This window comes from Pteropus alecto, unplaced genomic scaffold (genome assembly GCF_000325575.1).
Source record: "Pteropus alecto unplaced genomic scaffold, ASM32557v1 scaffold3, whole genome shotgun sequence".
NCBI lineage: Eukaryota > Metazoa > Chordata > Mammalia > Chiroptera > Pteropodidae > Pteropus > Pteropus alecto.
The window spans coordinates 50420027-50439105 of NW_006442484.1; the positions used below are offsets into that span (position 1 = coordinate 50420027).

Sequence of the window (19079 nt, forward strand, 5' to 3'; positions counted from 1 at the left end):
CTTTACTACAAGGACAGAATTATAGCCATCACTAAGCCTTTGAATCGCGCCGAGGACCCAGCAGACTCCCGCGTGAGTCCCCTCGCTTCCCTGAGCTCAGTCGCCCGCCCGCCTTCTCCACCAGCCGCCTTCCGCAGGCAGGCCGTTTCCACCAAGGAAAAGGAATCCTATCAAAGGTCCGCCATCCAGAACTTTCACTCTTTCGACCCCTTTTCCGATGCAAATAAGAGTGATAATCTCCTTCCTGCTGGCACTGAGGATTATATCTCATAAGAATTCAACAGAGAAATGGCAGGAAGACCCCGCCCCTGTTCACTGAAGATTACGATAAAAAGAAACCAGTGAAGCCGTTTAAGAAGAAATTTGCTTGCAATGGTACTGTAATCGAGCATCCAGAATATGGAGAAGTAATTCAGCTACAGGGTGACCAGCGCAAGAATATATGCCGATTTCTTGTAGAGGTTGGACTGGCTAAGGACGACCAGATGAAGGTTCATGGGTTTTAAGTGCTTTTTTTTTTTGGCTTACAGAAGTTTAAGTGAGGATTGCCTTGCAATGAGTAGAATTTCCCTTCTGTCCCTTGTCACAAGTTTAAGAACTTCACAGCTTGTATAATGTAACTATTAGGGGTCTGCTTTTAACTTGGACTAGTGTAACTCCATGCAATACACTGAAAAGAGCCATAAAATAAAACAACCAACCAAAGAAAAACATCATTTTTTGATCTGGAATGTTGTGCTCAGTTCTGCCCACCGGCTTTTAAAAGGGGCCATCACTTGGTGAAAACAAACAGGATGACATACGTAATGAAAACCAAGTCACATGGAAAAGCACTAAGGGAGCTAAAGGTATTAACTATAAGAGAAGATAGGAGAAAAAAATAGATTTAGTCAGCTAGAGATGAATCTGAGCCTCTCTGGAACTTTACTGTAGCCATGACTGAAACCAGGGAGGGGCTGATGAAATGAGATGCAGTACGTCTGAAGCATCTGCTACCACAAGTAATCTTTAAGAAAACCTTAACAAGAACATTTATTTTAAAACTTTCTGTTTGACCTTTAAATTGTGTATGCAACTCCAAATAATGAGCCACTAGAGAAATCAAAGAAAAACTTGACTAGTAAAGGATGATGGTCAAGTATTAGAGGAGCAAAAGAACACACAAATCAGCATTTGTTCAATTCAGTATTCATAGTGTTATATTTAGATGAGGGCAAAATGCATTTGGTCAACCACTTCACATTCAAATTTATGTGTGTGGAAATAAATTTGATCCATCTGTTCCTGAATGATTTTCTTAAACCACTAACATTTTATTTTAAAAGAACTGATTTCCAAGGAGTCTTGTGATATCCCCAACCTCCTGCCAAACCTGCTCAAAAACTCTGAAATATAGTTATTATACTGAACCTTCTCAGATATACTGTTGTTTTAAAAATTAAAATAAGCAAGAAAACAAGCAAAAGAATATCTGATTTATTGGCTACAATGCCATCCATGTTGAAATTAAGCATAAAACATAAAAAAGGAGAAAGATCTATACAGTATCTATTTTTACTATGTATAAATGCCCAGATATGGTATAATACAAATAATCTAATTAGATAACAAGCCATGCATAAGAAGTTTACACATGTGCCACTTGTTTAAATGTAGAGTAGATGACCGAGGACAAATTCATGTCCACTTTGAAGAATGACTTAAGTCATATAGATTACCAAGGAAGTTTCCCCTCATGCCTTTTGGCTACTCCTTTATCCTCTTACAGACCTCTCTTTTTCAGCCTATTCCTTAACTATTGCTATTACTCAGGGTTGCCACCTAGGCCTGCTGCTTTTCTAGTTCACCTCTCTCTTCCTGGTCATTCTCATCATTTCCCACTCACCACCTGAATGCTGATGACTTTCAGACCTGTAACTTCGGCTCTGTTTTCACTTCTGAGAGTGACTATTTCTAAACTCTCTCCACTTGGATTGTCAATAAGTACCTCAAAATCAACAGTTTTATAAGTACTCATCTTATGAGCCAGAAATTGGTTATAATCTTTTACTTCCTTTTCCTTTGTCACTCCCTTCCCTTAGCCAGTCAGTCTCCATGTCCCATCTACTTTTTCTCTTGAACATTTCTCTAACCTAGTTCAAACCATCCTTTTCCATTACCTGAATTACTGTAACACCTTTCTTACTGAACTAGCTATATCCAGGATGGACTCTTCCATTCCATTATTCACACAACTGTCAGAACAATCTTTTACAAAAGAAATCTAACCTGTCTCTTTCTGCTTAAAACCTGTCAGTTTCTCATTGCTTGTAGAATAAAGTCCAAATTTCTTATAAGAGTCATAAAACTCTAAATTATTCAGCTTCTTCTTAAAATCTCTAACCTCTTTCCTCCGAACTCACCCTGGCATCCTATGGTCCAAATATTTGTTTCTTTGAATTTCTAAAAAATTGTCATGTTCTTTCACCCCTCAGGGACATTCTTACTAGCTGTTTCTTCTGATGGAAATCTCTTCACTGCAGTCTGTCTCTTTCAGTAGAGTTCAAGCTCTCAAGGAGGTTTCAATCCAAGTGCCTAGCAGGATGCTCAACACATATTATACAATCAATAAATTATTATAATATTAGATGCATTTTAGATCCATGGTGACAGCCTTATGTACAAAACACGCACAGTCATAGATACTTATAAACTGCATTCAAATATGTTTCTGTCATTTAATTTTTTCTTGTATCATCATTCGCAAGAAAAAAAATTAATTTTAAGGTTAATAGACATGTAGAGCTTCCTGATGTACACAAATATATAATTTTTTTCTATTTTCTTTCTGAACTTGGTGCTACACATGTTGAACCAGTATCTTTTTACTGTACTTTGTCCTTTAATAATTCTTCCATGTATCTACTACAAATAACCATTGCTTTTAAGAATATATTGTGTAATCCTCAAGCAAATTACATTTGAGAGAAGGAAATTAAGAAATTGTGTGAAGATTTCCAGGCCAGATAAAATACCAAGAGATGGGAAGAGAACCTGATTACACAGATATTTAATCCTTCAATCTTGAAAATCGAATGAATAACGCATTATTTTCTTTGAAGTAATATTACTTAAAATGTGGAGTAAATGTTTATAGATCTTTTAATGACAAAAGCTAATTTGCATATTTTTTAAGTTATGCAAAGAAGTTAGATTATGTAAAGTGGAGTAAGATTTTAAAGATATAGTTCCACTGAACTCTTTTTCCTTTACTAAGATTTTAAAGATATAGTTCCACTGAACTCTTTTTCCTTTACTAAGAAATATATTTAGCATTGATGATGGGATGCCTTCAGGCGATTAAGCCATTAAAATATTTCCATGTTGCTTATAGGTACCCATATACATTTAATGTGTAGAGTGATGCCTTGTAACTTTTAGGCATATACCTTCCATCTATACCTAAAAGGGAAAGTTTGCCTTTTGTTATAGATTCTGTTTGAAAGGAGATTGTCACTTTATTTTATGTCATTTTACAGTGGTTTACCCAGAATAGAGATACCCAAAATTATTCTGAAATTCGTGATGGTATATCTACACAGTCCAACATGCAAAAAGGTTTGGAAAAAAATTATTTTTCAATGAAGGATATCAGGTAATATGTTTAAGAAATAAAAGTATGATTTAAACAAGAAATTCGTTAGTCCAATTGATCAAGTTAGAGTAGCTCCAAAATTATCAAATGTCCATTTATGTCTTCATAAAAATACATTGAAACCTAATTTTATCTCTGCTTCCCAATTTTTTTGAAAACTGTAGTGCCTCCAAATTGACTAACAATTCACATTAGAAATGCATTGATTGTAATTTCAAGTTGAATAATTATTAGTAATTAAATCTATCATATGTAAAGAAACATTTTAGAAGTTTACCTTTATATTCCATTATCTTTTCTAGAAATGAAAACTATTACATTTTCTCTGACCGACTGATGCAAATTGCAAAGCAGTTTTAATAAGTCACTTTCAATTTTAGCAGCCAGTGTGAAAAAAGAGAAAGCATTCTATGGTGTAGAAAGAATACTGAATATTCCAGATATTGGTAAACAGCTAATTCTATTCTAATTCTATTCAGCCAATACCTCTCACATCCACCTCTAAAATAGGTGTTTTCAAAATTCCCTATCTTCACCATTCAAATCATTAACCTCTGTATAATTTTTTCATGCTTACCTCAACCATTTCCCTTACTCTGACTCATAAGGTACCTGATTATGGGACTGTATTTGGGTACTTAGCTGAGTATACCTTTATGATACCCCATGTAATAGAAAAATGATATTTGAGTGTTTTTAATTGATTAAAACCTAAAATTTTGAGGTCTTATTAAAGGAATTATGTTTATTAGGTCAAAATGACATAGAGCACAGTGCTGGAAAAATAATAAGTGCTCATTAAATTACTTGATTGGTTGTCCACATTGCCTGAAACATTTGATAATTCTTTTAAAGAAATCTATAAAATTGATATAAAAAGCATTATTTATAAACTGTTCTCTAGGTACTTCTATGAAAAGGAGGTATAATTTTTAAAATTAGAATCACTGGAATAAGTGTGGCTGTTTAAACTGATGTCATCCCAAAAGAAAACCCATGCATTAAATAAATCACTTCATCATTTTGAAGGAAATGTGGGAAATCCAAACTTCATTAAGGCAGAAAAACTTTACCAGTGATTGAAAATCTCAACTAATAACATGATGCAACAGTTTTTTGGCCCTCATATAAACTGTTTATGTGGTTGAATAAAATACATTTTTTAAGAGAAACTAAGTTTATAAAAATTGAGAATACTAATGAAAAACAGACTTTTGAGGTTTTAAATGATCTGATTTTTCTGTTCTTTTACTGTTTGGAAGTAGTGGCAGAAATTATGAAATATAAACATATCAAGGTAGTTTGGAAGATATATAACCTCTATCATAAGACAATTATTGGTTGAGAGTTCTTTCTTACTAAACCAACATGATCCATATTGTGTATTCCTTGTCATCTCTTTCATTATTTCCATAGAATACTTTGTACCTGGTCCTTACTGACTGTCACTAAAATGAACCATCTATAGGGGGCTCTGAGAGGTATGAATCTATTTGGTAATGGGGTTATGTCCTTACTTTCATCAACTAAAAGTGAAAAGCTGTAAATAATATAAGAAAAATACAGCTGTGTGAATCTTGGCACAACAGGGTGAAACTATTCCTACTGTTTGCTTCTGTTCCCCATGTTCCCTTTCCAGCACACATAAATTTGTTGCTCTGGTGGTTTCAATTTGGGCCCCAGTTTTGACTAAATCTAAGAGCTCAAAGAAAAACACAGCTGAAACTACTGCCTAGTGGCTTAACTCATAGCCCCAAATGATAGGCCTCTAACAAAGTCAAGCAGGCCTTTAGCAAAAAGGCTGATAACTAGAGATCATTTTGAAAAAGTAGAGAGTTTGATAATAAATCATAAAGAGAAGTTTTATCATAGCCATCTTGTGAGATTTTGCATAGCCCTACTGAAAAGAAACATTGAGTTATGAAATATAAACATATCAAGGTAGTTTGGAAGATATGTAACCTAGTATATGTAAGTAAAACATGATAGATTTCTCTGGCACTTGAAACTGACTGATTCTGTACTAGCATGCTAAAACCACAAGGTAATGACAAATTTACATGCAAATGAAGAACTGAGCTGTGCAGAGCAATTTCTTTCATTTGTATTTGACTTATTCTTATCCAGTCCTGAAAGCTTGTGAGTCAGTGATAGTTTGTGAACTAGTAAGCCTGAAGTCCATAGTTGTGATCTAAGGGGCTCTGGCAGGAAAGATCTACTTTCAAACATGTTAGATACAAAAATAGAAACTCAGCTGAAATCAACTGCTGCTTTCAGAAGTCTGATGGTAAATTCCTTCTGAGTGTCACGGATGACACCAATGTTCTTACATTTAAATCTCTAGGGTACCTCAAAAAGAGAACTATAAATTGCTTCTCTCTGTTGCTACCCCTCTACAGAACAGAATTAATTTTTTCTGCAAAGCAATGATAGAAAAGATTTAAAAGAAAAATTGAGTGAAAACATACTAAGGACTTAAGAGAGTATCTCAGTTTTCTGACAAGTTAGATAATCCCATTTATTAGAGGAGTGGAACATAACAACTGAACGATATGTTGAACATTCTTAAAGGTGTTATGCAAATAAAGTTACAACAAGCTTTCCTTATCAGAAATATTTCAGGAACTATGTTGTCATAATCACATTCAAAGATAGAGTTATAGAGCGATTATTAAATGAACTATGGTCCAGACACCATGCAAATGTAGCTTCTATTTGTGCTTCTACTCTGATTCACTCCTTGGAGTAATAGACTTTTAGTTCTTGCCAGAGAACATAAGCATTTTCTGTCACTGCAAGGAGCTTTACTACCTGTTGACCTCTCACAACCCAGGCTCTCAGCAGCACTAGAAAAATGTTGTGCTGTTCTTTCCAACACCATGGTTTCTGATGAAATGTTGCTGCTTTGCAATTTGCTTTTTCCTGTTGGTAAGGTGTCATTTCTCTCATGCTACCTCATTAGCACTAGTTGGTTATGAACATGCCACATTCCCACTTGTTTTCTTTGAACTGGAAGAAGAGTGGTAAATATCTAGAAGTTTTCTGTCTTTTAGAAAATAGGTGTCCCTTTCCTGGTCCTCTGGTTAGAAAAAGTAGGCTTTCTTGGAAACTTCTGTTTTTGCTGGTTGCTATTTGCATTTCTGGATTGCCAGCTTTTCTGCATTCAATCTAGAATGAGTCAAAGAAAGCCCAGAGAACTCACTGCTGTGCTGTTCCTCAGGTCCCCAGACCCCGAGCTGATCCTCTTTCTTCTCTCTGCCTTTCATGTATATTTAATTTTTCTTTCTTTCTTTCTTTCTTTCTTTTATTTTTCTCTTTCTTTCCTTTCCTTTCTTCTTTTTCTTTATGCCTATAGCACCTGGTCTTCCTAGATGGACTCCCATCCAAGTACTAACCAGGCCCGACCCTGCTTAGCTTCTGAGATCAGACATCGGGTTTGTTCAGGGTGGCATGGCTATAGACCATGGACCGTCGCTCCACTGGGGCTCAAACCCAGGATCTACTGCATGTAAAGCAGACGTGCTAACTGCTGCACTATGGAACCACGTCTTCATGTATATTTTATATATATGATTATATATAATGCCTAAGGTTTTTAAGCCATATTTAGCCCAGTCTAGAGATTTCATTTTGATCGAGTTTTTTATTTCCATGATTAAAATTTGTATTTCTAATTGTTTCTTTTTATATTCACCTGTTCTTGTTTCAGTTTAGCCTAATTTTCTTATAGCATTTCATGATTTTTTAAAAAATGGATATACTTTATCATTGTGGATCTCAAATATATTCATTTTAAAGACATTTTTAAATTGCTCTGAAGTTTTCATTTAGTCTGGAAGAAATTCAACTCCCTATTGCTTTTCTGGCAGTCATTCTTAAATGTTCCTTTTCTTTTTGCATTTTGAAATTTTAATTTTCAACTCATCGTGAGTGAGAATCCCAGCCCCACTCCACAACACCTGTACTCACCTTTCCTTGTTAATGTTCTTGAGTGTTTCACCCTTCAGTGCCACAGAATTTTAATCTTAATTTGGACCTCAGGACTACCGTTCCATGATTATACTAGAAATAGAGCAGATTTAGTCACTGAGCCCATAGTGGCTTGTTCCAAGTTGTCTGCTTTCTCCTGTCTCCCTGGATACACAAATCAGTGCCTTTTCTCAGCATAGGTGAGAGAGCTCTGCTTCTGGTTCCAGTCAGCGAGCCTGGCTTCTTTCCGTTCCTTTACATGAAGTAAATCCTTTTACTCAGGATTAGAACTCCGAGCTATCTCTACCTGCTCCTAGAGCTAAAGTATTGTCTGCTTATTGCATTTTGCTTTTCTTATGTTTATGTTCCATAGAGATGTTCGAGTAATTTTTAACTTTGGTTGTATCATTTTAGTCCTCTCTTTTTATATTTAATCTGTCATTGCTATTGCTTTTGAGTGGAAGAATCTTCAAAGCATGAACTTACAACACACTCTTTTTATTGGAAGTACTCCAATTTCTTCTAAACTGACATTACCCCTCACATTTCTAAAATAACTGCCTAAAATAAAGTTTCAAATGGCTTTCTGTTATCTAAATTCATCAAAAGATTTTATCTTTTGGTTTTATTCTAGTAAATTAGATCTCTCCTCATGAAAGCATTCTATATATGGGTCAGTGCTCTTCTGCAGCCAGTATCCTGAATAAATCATGTGTTTCTATGGTTTTACTTATTATTTGAGCTGATATTTATAAAATAGCATATTAAACTTAATTAACTTTACCTATCATTTATTTTCAATTCCTCTTATGATATATATTGTCCTTGACCCAGATATCTTCCCAATCTCTAGAAACCAACAAAGCAAAGTCATATATACTTGTTTTTCCTCCAAGATTATCTTTTGAATGACTTGGGTAATATTTATAAGAATTAGAGTGCCTGTATCATTGCCTTGGACCTGGTCAAGTGATTTAAAGAAATAGAAGTTATGGCCTCTGTTCAACAAGTTTGCAAATCAAATACTTATTTGTTAAAACTATTTATTTAGCACCTAGTATAGGTAATTGCACTACTATTATATTTTGTAATGTAGAGAAGCAGCAAACAGAGGGTCTTGTTTTATGTATAGGCTTTAAGATTTGACAATCTGTTACAATGTACCACTATGCTACTGTGCTACGAACTTTGGAAAAACCAAGCATGAAAGCTAATCCTCATTTCTTTACAGTTTATTTGAGGAGATAAAACACTCGTAGTCATAGTACAGGGTATATGATGATGAATACTATGAGACAGACATAAAGGAAGTGCTGTGGATACTGATGGAGGAAGACGATTTCTAATTGGGAATAAAGAAGACATGAATTGGAAAAGATTTCTCGGAAGAGATGCCATTTGAGCAGAACTTGAAGGGATGGTACTATGTGATATGAGGGGAAGAGCATTCTGGGTATGAGAACAAACACACAGAAACAGCAGGCTGGGAGATATGTATAACCAAATAGGTACTACTAGTATTTCTTTAAACTTTGTTCTTTCTCTCTCTACATTTAATCAATAAATAAATCAAAGTAAAGATCTCTCATTATCACTGGACCTGTTTGGAAATCATTTCACTTCTCATTTTTCCACTAACATATCCTTTCTTAAATCACTTTGCAACACCTTTAATTCAACATTAAAATTTTCTCTTTATAATCTTAATCCTACCTTTTCCCCTCTATTTGATTGGCTCTGTACAACAATTTTTTAAATTATATATTTTTTATGAACTGCTTTCAGTTACATTACCTACTTTTAAATGACTACTTGGTGTTATTCAAATCACATACAAAATCCTGATGGTAAAAATGAAATATATTCACAGGGTAATTTCTATTTGTGTTTTGAGATTTTATTTATTTATTTATTTTTTGCTTAAGGTTTTATCGATAGACTATTTTTTTAAAAAAGAATTTTAGATTTATAGAAAAATTCAACACAGGACACATTGAGTTCCCATTATCCCCCTCTTCACACATAGTTTTCACTATTATTAATATTTTACATGAAAATGTTACATTGTTACAATTAATGATCCAATATTGATATTTTATTAGTTACTAAAATCCATAGTTTATCAAATTGTCTTAGTTTTCATCCAATATCTTTTTTCTGTTCCAGAATCTCATTCAGGATGCCCCATTACATTTATGCTATCATGTTTCCTTAGGCTATTTTTGGCTATGATAATGTCTCAGACTTTTCTTGTTTTGACAATTACATTAGTTAGGGTTCTCCAGAGAAACAGAACCAGTAGGATATATAGAGATATATAGAGATTTATTATGTGGGACTGGCTCACATGTTATAGAGGCTGAGAAGACAATCTGTCATCTGTAAGCTAGAGGCCCAGAAGAGCCAATTGTATAACTGCAGTCCGAATCTGAAGGCCTGAGTACTAGAGGAGCTGATGGTGTAAATCCTGATCCAAGACTGAAGGCCCAACGGACTTGGATCAGGACTTTTAACAACGGCCCTCTGGTTTTCAGGCCTTCAGATTTGGATTTAGTTTGTTCTTTTTTTTTTTTTTTCACTTCCTAAAGTCGTAAAGTTAGTTTGCTCATTTTAAATCTTTCTTATTTTTAATGTGAGACTATAGCCATAAAAATTCCTTCTAACACTGCTTTCACTGTATCGTTTAAGTTTTGTTACACTGTGTTTATGATTTCTTCTTTGATCCATTGGTTAAGAGTGTTTTGTTTAATTTCCACAAATTTCTGAATTTTCCCATTTTACCGATGTTATTGATTTTTAACTTCATCTTATTGTGTTGGAGATGATATTTTTATGATATTTATGTGATATTTATATGATATTTAAAATCCTTGAGATTAATTTGTGGCTTAACACATGGTCTGTCTTGCAAAGTATTCCATGTGCACTTGAGAAGAATATGTATGCTATTGTTATTGAGTAGAATTTTCTGCATATGTCTATTAGATCTATTTTTTTTTTATTATGTTGTTTAAATCTTCTGTTTCCTTAGTTATCTTCTTTCTGGTTGTTCTATCCATTGTTAGGTAGAGTATTAAAATTTCTAACTATTATTGTAGAACTATTTCTCCTTTTAATTCTGTCAGTTTTTGCTTCATATATTTTCATGGTCTATTATGAGGTATGTAATTGTTCGTTAAGTTTATATCTTTTTTCTATATTGGCACTTTAAAATATATATATAATGTCCTTCTTTGTCTACCTTTTTGTGATTCAAAGTCAATTTTGTCTGATATTAGTATAACCACCTCGTCTCTTTTGGTTTCTGTTCGCATGGAATGTCTTTTTCCATCCTTTCACTTTCATCCTATTGTATATTTGAACCTAAAGTCTCTCATAGACAGCACATAGTTGGATCATGTGTTTTTATCCATTCTGCTAATCTTTCCTTTTAGAGATTTTAATATATTCACATTCAAAGTAATTATTGATAAAGAAAGACTTCTATATGTCATTTTACTATTTGTTTTCTATACGCCCTACAGCTTTTTCATCCCTCATTTCTTGCATTACTGTGTTCTTTTGTGGTTAGCTGATATTTTTTGTAGTTAATTGTTTAAATTCTTTCTCATTTTCTTTTCTGTATATTGAATAGCTATTTTCTTTGTAATTATATGGGCATTACATTTAACATTCTAAAGTTATAACACTCTAATTTGAATTCATACCAATTTAACTTCGGTAACATAGAAACATTCTGCTCCTTTATAGCTCTGTCTCCACACCTTTCAGTTATTAATATCACAAAATCACATCCTTATACATTGTGTGCCTCAAAACATAAACTAATAATTTTTAAATTTATTAGTCTCTTAAATTATGCAAAAAACAAAATGTGGAGTTACAAACCAAAGTTATAGTAATACTAGCTTTTAGGTTATTTTTAAATGTATTTTTCTCTTAGATCATGTAGAAATCATAACGTTGAGTTACAAACTGTTGTTACAATAATACCAGCTTTTATAACTGCCTAGGTATTTATCTTTGTTGAGATTTTTGTTTCTTCATACAGCTTCCTATTGCTGTCTGGAGTTCTTTTACTCAACCTGGACTGCCTTGAGCATTTTTTGTAGGGAAGGTCTACTTGTAACAAACTTCCTCAGGTTTGGTTATCTGGTAATGTCAATTTCTTCCTCATTTTTGAAGAACAATTTTGTCAAACAGAGGATTCTTGGCCAACAATTTTTCTTTCAGAACTTTAAATGTATTGTCCCATTACCTTCCCATCTGCAAAGCTTCTGGTGAGAAATCAGCTGATAATTATGTTGAGGATACCTTGTATGTGATGAGTTACCTCTTGCTACTTTCAAGTTCTCTTTTTGCTTTTAGCTTTAGAAAGTCTGATTATAATGTGTCTCAATGTGAGTCTTTTTGAGTTCATCTTACTTGGAGTCGAGTTTCTTGAAGTTTGTATTCATGGTTTTCATCAAATTTGGGGAATTTTCAGCCATTATTTCTTCAAATATTCTCTCTGTTTCTTTTTTTCTTTCCTTCTGAGACTCCCATAATTTGTGTTTTGGTCCATTCAATGATCTTTCACAAGTCCCTTAGGCTATGTCCACTTTCCTTCAATCTTCTTACTTTTCATTCCTCATATTCAATAATTTTTATTTTTCTGTCTTAAAGTTTGATGTTTTTTTTATTCTGCCTGTTAAAATCTGCCTTTGAATCCATCTTGTGAAGTTTTCATTTCAGTTATTTCAATTCAGAATTTCTTTTTAGCCTCTTTTTAGGTTTTTCTGTCTCTTTATTTTTGTTCACATATTATTTTCTTGACTCTCTCCACATTTTCCTTTAGTTCTTTGAGCATCTTTACGACAGTTGTTTTAAAGTCTTTGTCATCAGTTTTTTCAGGACAATTTCTGTTTATTTTTTTTTCTCCTTTAATAGGCTATACTTTTCTGTTTGTATGTATGCCTTGTGATTTTTTATGAGAACTGGACATTTGGATCTAATAATTTGGTGACTCTGGAAGTCAGATTCTCCTACTTCTCCAGAGTTTTCTGGGATTTTTGTTTTTGTTTCTTGTCACAGGCTGTCTATGTGTGGAGGATTCACCCGAGGTATAAACTTAAGGTTTTCTTTGGTCTTTTATGAGCTTGCATCTTTCCCTGGGTATGCACAGTCACTTTCTAATTTCTTCTGATATGCAGTTGCTTTTGAATTTCATAGACTTTAATGTCTGGCTCACAGTAATGGAAAAAGAGAAAAATAAAGAGCAGGAAAAGGGCATTAACCCTTTAAATCACCCAGAAGTCTTTTCAGACTGAGGAGGAGAGACTTGTAACAATGGGGATAGGTGCAACAATAATTGCAACTTATCTTTTTGTCTGTGCCTCTGAGATCAGAAGCAGCACAGATCTTTGATATTTGGAAAACAGGATACTTTTTACCCACTCTGGCTCCCACAAATTGTATGTAAGTGGCTCCTGAAATATGTACATGGCAGCCTGCCATCGGATTGGGGAGTAGGGCATGGGTAGCGGCTACTTTACTCAGAGCTGAAATTGACTAAAATTAAGCAAAATTTACCATTCAAGTCTTCCCCCTGGAAGTTGCAATTCTTTAATAATCTCCAAAGTTCCAAAATAGTTGCATCAGATAGATTCCTTCAATATAATTGTTGTCTAGATGCATAGATTCCAGGTGCTTCCTACTTTGCTATATTCCCAGCATCATCTTTTTATTGGAATTTGTCTGGTGTTTTTCTCATGACTAGACTGGGGTTATGGGTTTTTGGGTTTATGGAAATTGCTGAAGTAAAGTACCTTCTTCATCACATCACATCAAGAGTTCATACTATCAACATAGTTTATGACTGTTGGTGTTTACCTTAATTACCTGGCTGAATTAATACTTGTCAAGTTTCTCCACTGTAAAGGTGGAGAAACCTTCTCCCTTTCCATACTTTACTATTTAAAAGGAATTCACTATATGTAGCTCATATTTAGGAGGAGTTATACTCTCATTTAAAAATATTTTTTATTCTTAAAAATATTTTTTATTCTCAATCCCATTTCACAAGTGGGAAAAACCCTGAAGTTCATGAAGATTAAGTGACTTGCTTCTGGTCATGTCAGATAAATAGAAGAACCATATTAGAAGTTGTATATCCTCTCCAGTGCTTTTTTTTAAGAATGAAATTTCTTGTCAGCCACAATCAAGATGCTCTAGGCTTTCCTTAGTTTTCTATCTCTTTATATTTTGTTCTTTTCTTAGTTTTTGTAGGTCTATAACTCTATTATAGTTCATAAAATTTTCCTTATTCTTTGATTATGGTCTTCTTTATTTTCCTCTCTTTTAGACTTCATTTTTATATGCAATTTTTTATTACTAGTTTTCCTCCAAAACTGAGGAGATCTCAGTAATATTTCTAAGGCAATCAGACAATTGTGTTTGCAGTTTATGTGCATATCCACATGGATCTTGAGTTTGTCCTATTCCTTTAATAAATTTAAATATCTCAAGAACAATCTAACTAATCGATACTCAAACCTTTCTAGACTATTTCTAACTCTAACTCCATTTTCAATGATGATAATATTCCTTAAAATGTTATGCTCAGATGACTTTTATATTTTTCTCTCAAAGTAAAATATTAATTCCTTTAGAACAAATGGCACTTGAGAGAGAAAAAAAATAGATAAGATAAAGCTAAAATAAGTACAAAAACCTATTTCGAAGATGTGTAGTTTTAGATTATCAATAATCATTTAACAAACCTCTCATGTATTCACTGATTGTGTTCTACCTTACTGAATATAGTATTTTTTCCAGGTTTAACGAGAAAGCTAAACAATATTTAAAGAAATATATCCTTATATTTCATTTGGCTTTCCTAAACACTTCTGGGATTGGCCAGGGTGTAACAAAAGTCACTCCAATAAATTTAATAAAATTTTAAAAAGCCATGATCGATTTTGGCTTGCCATGTACTTTTGTCTGAGTTGCTTTGACTTGAAATTCATATAATTTTCACTTTTTAGTTTGAAGAACACAGTACTGAATTTTCTCAATCCTTGTCTTTATGACAAAAATAGTTGACTATGTCAACAAAATTCAACAAGAATAAAATCCTTTTCATTGAATTATGCAATGAGTAAAGTCTAAATATTTGCCTTAGAAAGGCATTGTTTTAATGTGTGTTATAGTCAGACAATAGGAAAAGCGCAAAGCTGAATGATTGGACTCCATTTTGTTGCTAAAACAATAGGTTATGATTCCTGGGTTAAATTTTGAAAACTACTAAGGCATAAACAAAATATTAAAAAACCCATTAGCATTTAACAACTCAATGGATCACAATACATGTATTTTTAGGGTGGATCACATTTGATATTTACTTAAAAGGTAATAGAAAAAGATTTCAGATAGAACTTTCAATTCAATATATTCACAGATGCCTGAGAATGAGCCAGATACTTCTAGTGATTGCATCAGACAATTGCGATTGCTGTCCTTAACTAATAGTTTCCTGTTGTCTGCCTTCTCCTATTCAATGGAGGTAAAATTCATCAGAAGGTTCCATAACTTTTAAAAACTGGGTAACCAAGATATAATATTAGAATAAATAGTACTTCCATATACTATTCATTCTAGTTGCTTGGCTACTTTGGTCTCAGTATATGAAATTTCAACTTTATGCATCATGGATTTACATAAAAATTTTACTATGTATATATGTGTATTTTTATATATATCCATATACATACATATACAAAGATTTGTGATGCAAGTAAGACATTTTTATTATAAAAAGAAAAGCAAACACTACAGGTAGGGATAAGTTAGAATGTGTTATCCAATTATCCAGAGATAACTACGTTTAACATATAGGTATACATTCTTCTTTGCATATATATGCACTTCTCATTCATCTCTGTATCTATATTTTACCTATTCTGTATAAAATAAAAATACCATAACATAGTTTTCAACTCCTTTTCATTTACATAGCACATCTTTTCATGTCAATAAATACAGATCTATATTTTTAAGGAGATACTCTTTGATGAACTTCTCACTCAGTTGTTGGATCACAGGATCAGTCTCTCAGCTTTGGGACTAATCTAAGAGTCAGAAAAGGGTAATTGGGTCAAGAAGCCTAGAGGCAGAATCCTTGCAAAGTAGGTGAGGAGTAAGAAAGAAGCCTAGCCTGGAACCTCCTCCCTTTGTGGATGGGGAGTATGTGAAAAAGTCTGTCTTCTCTCTTCCCTTCCTCACAACTATTTTTACACAGACGATGTAGAAGTTGCCCTAGCACACTGTCATAAGAAATATTTCTGACAATATAACTAATTTTTACAGTGGAATATGGAAAAGAGAGTGCTGCCTCAGAGTAAGAGTGATAGGGCTGAGTGGAAAAGGAAGTTTATTCTGCTTAATGGCAAAGTTGAGGAAATTTGACAGAGGCTAGAGTCAGTAAGCAGTGGCAATAAAGTCCATGAGAAGAGAAGTGGTTTATGCCTTAGCACTGTGAGGTTGATGACACCAGGAGTTGTTCTAAGAGCCATTTCCTTGGCCTTCTTTCTAGACTGCTGGAAGATGGGCAATTTGGGATTTCAGAAGGGATTTTTTTATTGCCTTTTTAAAAACCTTTGGGAGAAGGCTATCTCAGAAGGAAAGCACACCATTCTGCTATCCTTTCATTATCAGCCATTAGACTGAGCCATGGACATTATAAAAGAACAGGTAGTTATGAAATATCTTGATCTACATTATTGAAAATGTTAATATGCATTTATAAAAAAGAATATCACCTAATAAATTACACCTACTTCTCTTGCAGAAATAGATGACAAGAGGGTGACCAACACACAAGCAGAAGTAAGTTTTTTTTATATTTTGTATAAGTAGGTATTCAGAGCAAGTAAACTACAATCAGTTTGATATGATGTGATGTAAAATATATTGGTTTAACTATGATATAAAAATTAGTTTGCTTTTTCTGACTGAACAAACAGTAAAAAGTGCCATTAAATCTCTTTTTTAAGTTTCCTTGATTTTCTACCCCTGAAAATGATAAAATGATAACCCCTGAAAAAAGTTCTAAAATAAATCATTGCTTTTAGTGGCAAGATGTGGTATTGATAATTTCAATTTAGCAACTGCTTATATATGACCACCACAGTCTTGGGACAGGCAGTATTGGAATTCTGGAGCAACAGATGGGGGATAGACACCTATCAAAGGATCTTCTGGTGTATGGAGTTGAGAGCAGATTGAGAGGCCAGAGTCTCAACATACACATGTAGGAGTTCAGATAGAACATAGGAACCAGGAGTGATTAGGGGAGCTGATAATATAGAACACAAGGAAGTGAGTAAACTTGCACCCAGAAATGGAACAAATATTGAATAAGATGCATACAAACTTACTTGTCAATTCCCATGGCTGCATGAGTACGCATATAGCAACACTCAGGAAAATTAGAAAGAACAAATACCAAAATACTCAAAATTTAAAGAGAGTATTTGAAAATGTATTGGAAACTAAACTTGTAAATAAATATAAAGTAGTTTTTATTAACTTTAGTTTCACTACTATGTTATTAAAAAGACTTTTCTGTAGAATTAATTTTTCTACTTGACTTTTGAATATGTGTATGAAAATAAATATATAAGAAATCTGGGAAGTGATTTTTTTCTCAAAATCGACCAGAAGTGACCAAATACAATAGAGGTAAATTGGAAATGTGAATCATCTACACGTTTACATTAATGTAGAGTCACCCTGTCTGCACTTGTGCATAATGGACTGGTACCAAAATGTTTTATTCTAAATAAATTTTCTTGTACTATATGTTTGGTTGATATGAATTTGGCAACTATTCAGTTGAATTTTTTGCTTTTTAATAGATTGTTTTTGCATCAGGTAAGCGCCAACATCTTGATTGTACCTTTGAGAACAATTAAGCTTTAGTATGTAGAGGAAAGGTGCCTCAAATTCTATTTACGATTTTGTGAAACAGTTTCTAATTTCTTTTAAACTGTGTACACAATGTTCTTCCTAATATGCATAGCAAGTCTAAATTAATCTCCCCAAAGTAACTATTCATACTTGAGCTTTTCTAAGAAAAAATAATTGCTGCAGACACTAAAACACCTGCCTTTGACACATTGAAACATAAATTGACACACTATTAAAAAGGAGTCTTTATGTTATTATAATAAATAATATTATATATACATATATATATACAACATGAGTATGAATTTGCAAGTCCACTGACACATGGATTTTTTCAATAAATGCAGTTACCTCTTGAATCTGTGGGTTTTGTGTATGCAGATTCAATCAACTGCAGATTGAATACTGTATTTTCTCATTCCCACTTGCAGTTTCCCAGCCCCGAATTCCGAGCTGTAGATGGAAATTACTTTTTTCCTGAATGTGGTTGGTTGACTCTGCTGATGTGAAGGACCAACTATAGTTAAGTTTTGAGAGAGTCAAAAGTTATATTCAGATTTTTGGTTGGGTAGGGCGTGGACGCCCATAACCCTTGTATTGTTTAAGGGTCATCTGTAGAGAGAAAGACATCCTGAACCAGGGCCCTTAGTTAGGTTAGGGTGTTAAATAGCATTTTTGTTAGGAAAAGACTTACCTTTTGTACATAGAAAAGAATATTATCCTAACATTGTAATTCCAAGTAAGTGGAGATATTAAATTGAACTTATTAATTCCAGAGGGTTATAGATTGGTATTACTGACCAAGGACACTAATCATTCCTCTAGAACCACTCAGCAATCCTGTGAACAGGATAATTACTCCATAGGTTTTGAGTATATTTCGTCTTGGCACTTATGCTTTTCTTTCAAATGGAAAAGATTAATGACCCTTTTTCTCTTTCTTTAAAAATATAAAATGAAGTTACTAGGTTAGAAAATAAAAAGTAATTTCAAGACTGCAATAGATAAAGAGTTTTATGATTAAATATATCCTGTAGCTTCATGTATCTCTTAATACTGTACTATTAGTGAACATGTATATAATTTCTCATTGATTACAGTTCTATTTCATGTTGGAGGAAATCAGAAAACTCTTTGAAATATGGCACAGTGTTTATTTCCCTCACAGAGCTGATGACATTGTCCTTTTATCAATATATAAATCTTTACTTTTTTCCTTTTTGTCCAGTCACAGAATGCATCCCCTAAGCAAAGGAAGCAGAGCGTGTACACACCACCTGCGATGAAAGGTACTGTTCAGGTACTGTTTCGGGTTGTTTTGGGTTGAGTTCATGGCTGGCAAGCTGTCTGTTCTCCGGGACAATGTGTTTGATAATAAGCTGGCACTGTCTCAACTCTAAAACTTAGTAATGTGACTTTTAGTAAGATACTTTATCTATTTAAAAGTCAGTTTTATCAAGAATTAATATTGGTGATCGAAGAAGGAATAATTAGAGATGTCTCAGAATCTGTCTGGAAATTCAGATTT

General features: G+C 33.5%; 1 protein-coding gene and 2 pseudogenes across 2 annotated transcripts in view; 2 read left to right on the forward strand and 1 right to left on the reverse strand.

Annotated features, from left to right (window-relative positions):
* The window catches only part of LOC102896567, a 3967-nt pseudogene extending 3461 nt beyond the window's left edge, over positions 1–506 (forward strand).
* Positions 1–19079, forward strand: part of PPP1R1C (protein phosphatase 1 regulatory inhibitor subunit 1C) — a 106561-nt gene that overhangs the window by 39620 nt on the left and 47862 nt on the right. For both annotated transcript variants that reach the window (XM_006921260.1, XM_006921259.2), the window contains exons 3-4: positions 16431–16468; positions 18780–18840. In XM_006921260.1, coding sequence (XP_006921322.1) covers positions 16431–16468; positions 18780–18840 — 99 coding nt within the window. The remainder of the gene's footprint in view (positions 1–16430; positions 16469–18779; positions 18841–19079) is intronic.
* Positions 6981–7096, reverse strand: LOC112470666 (annotated as a pseudogene).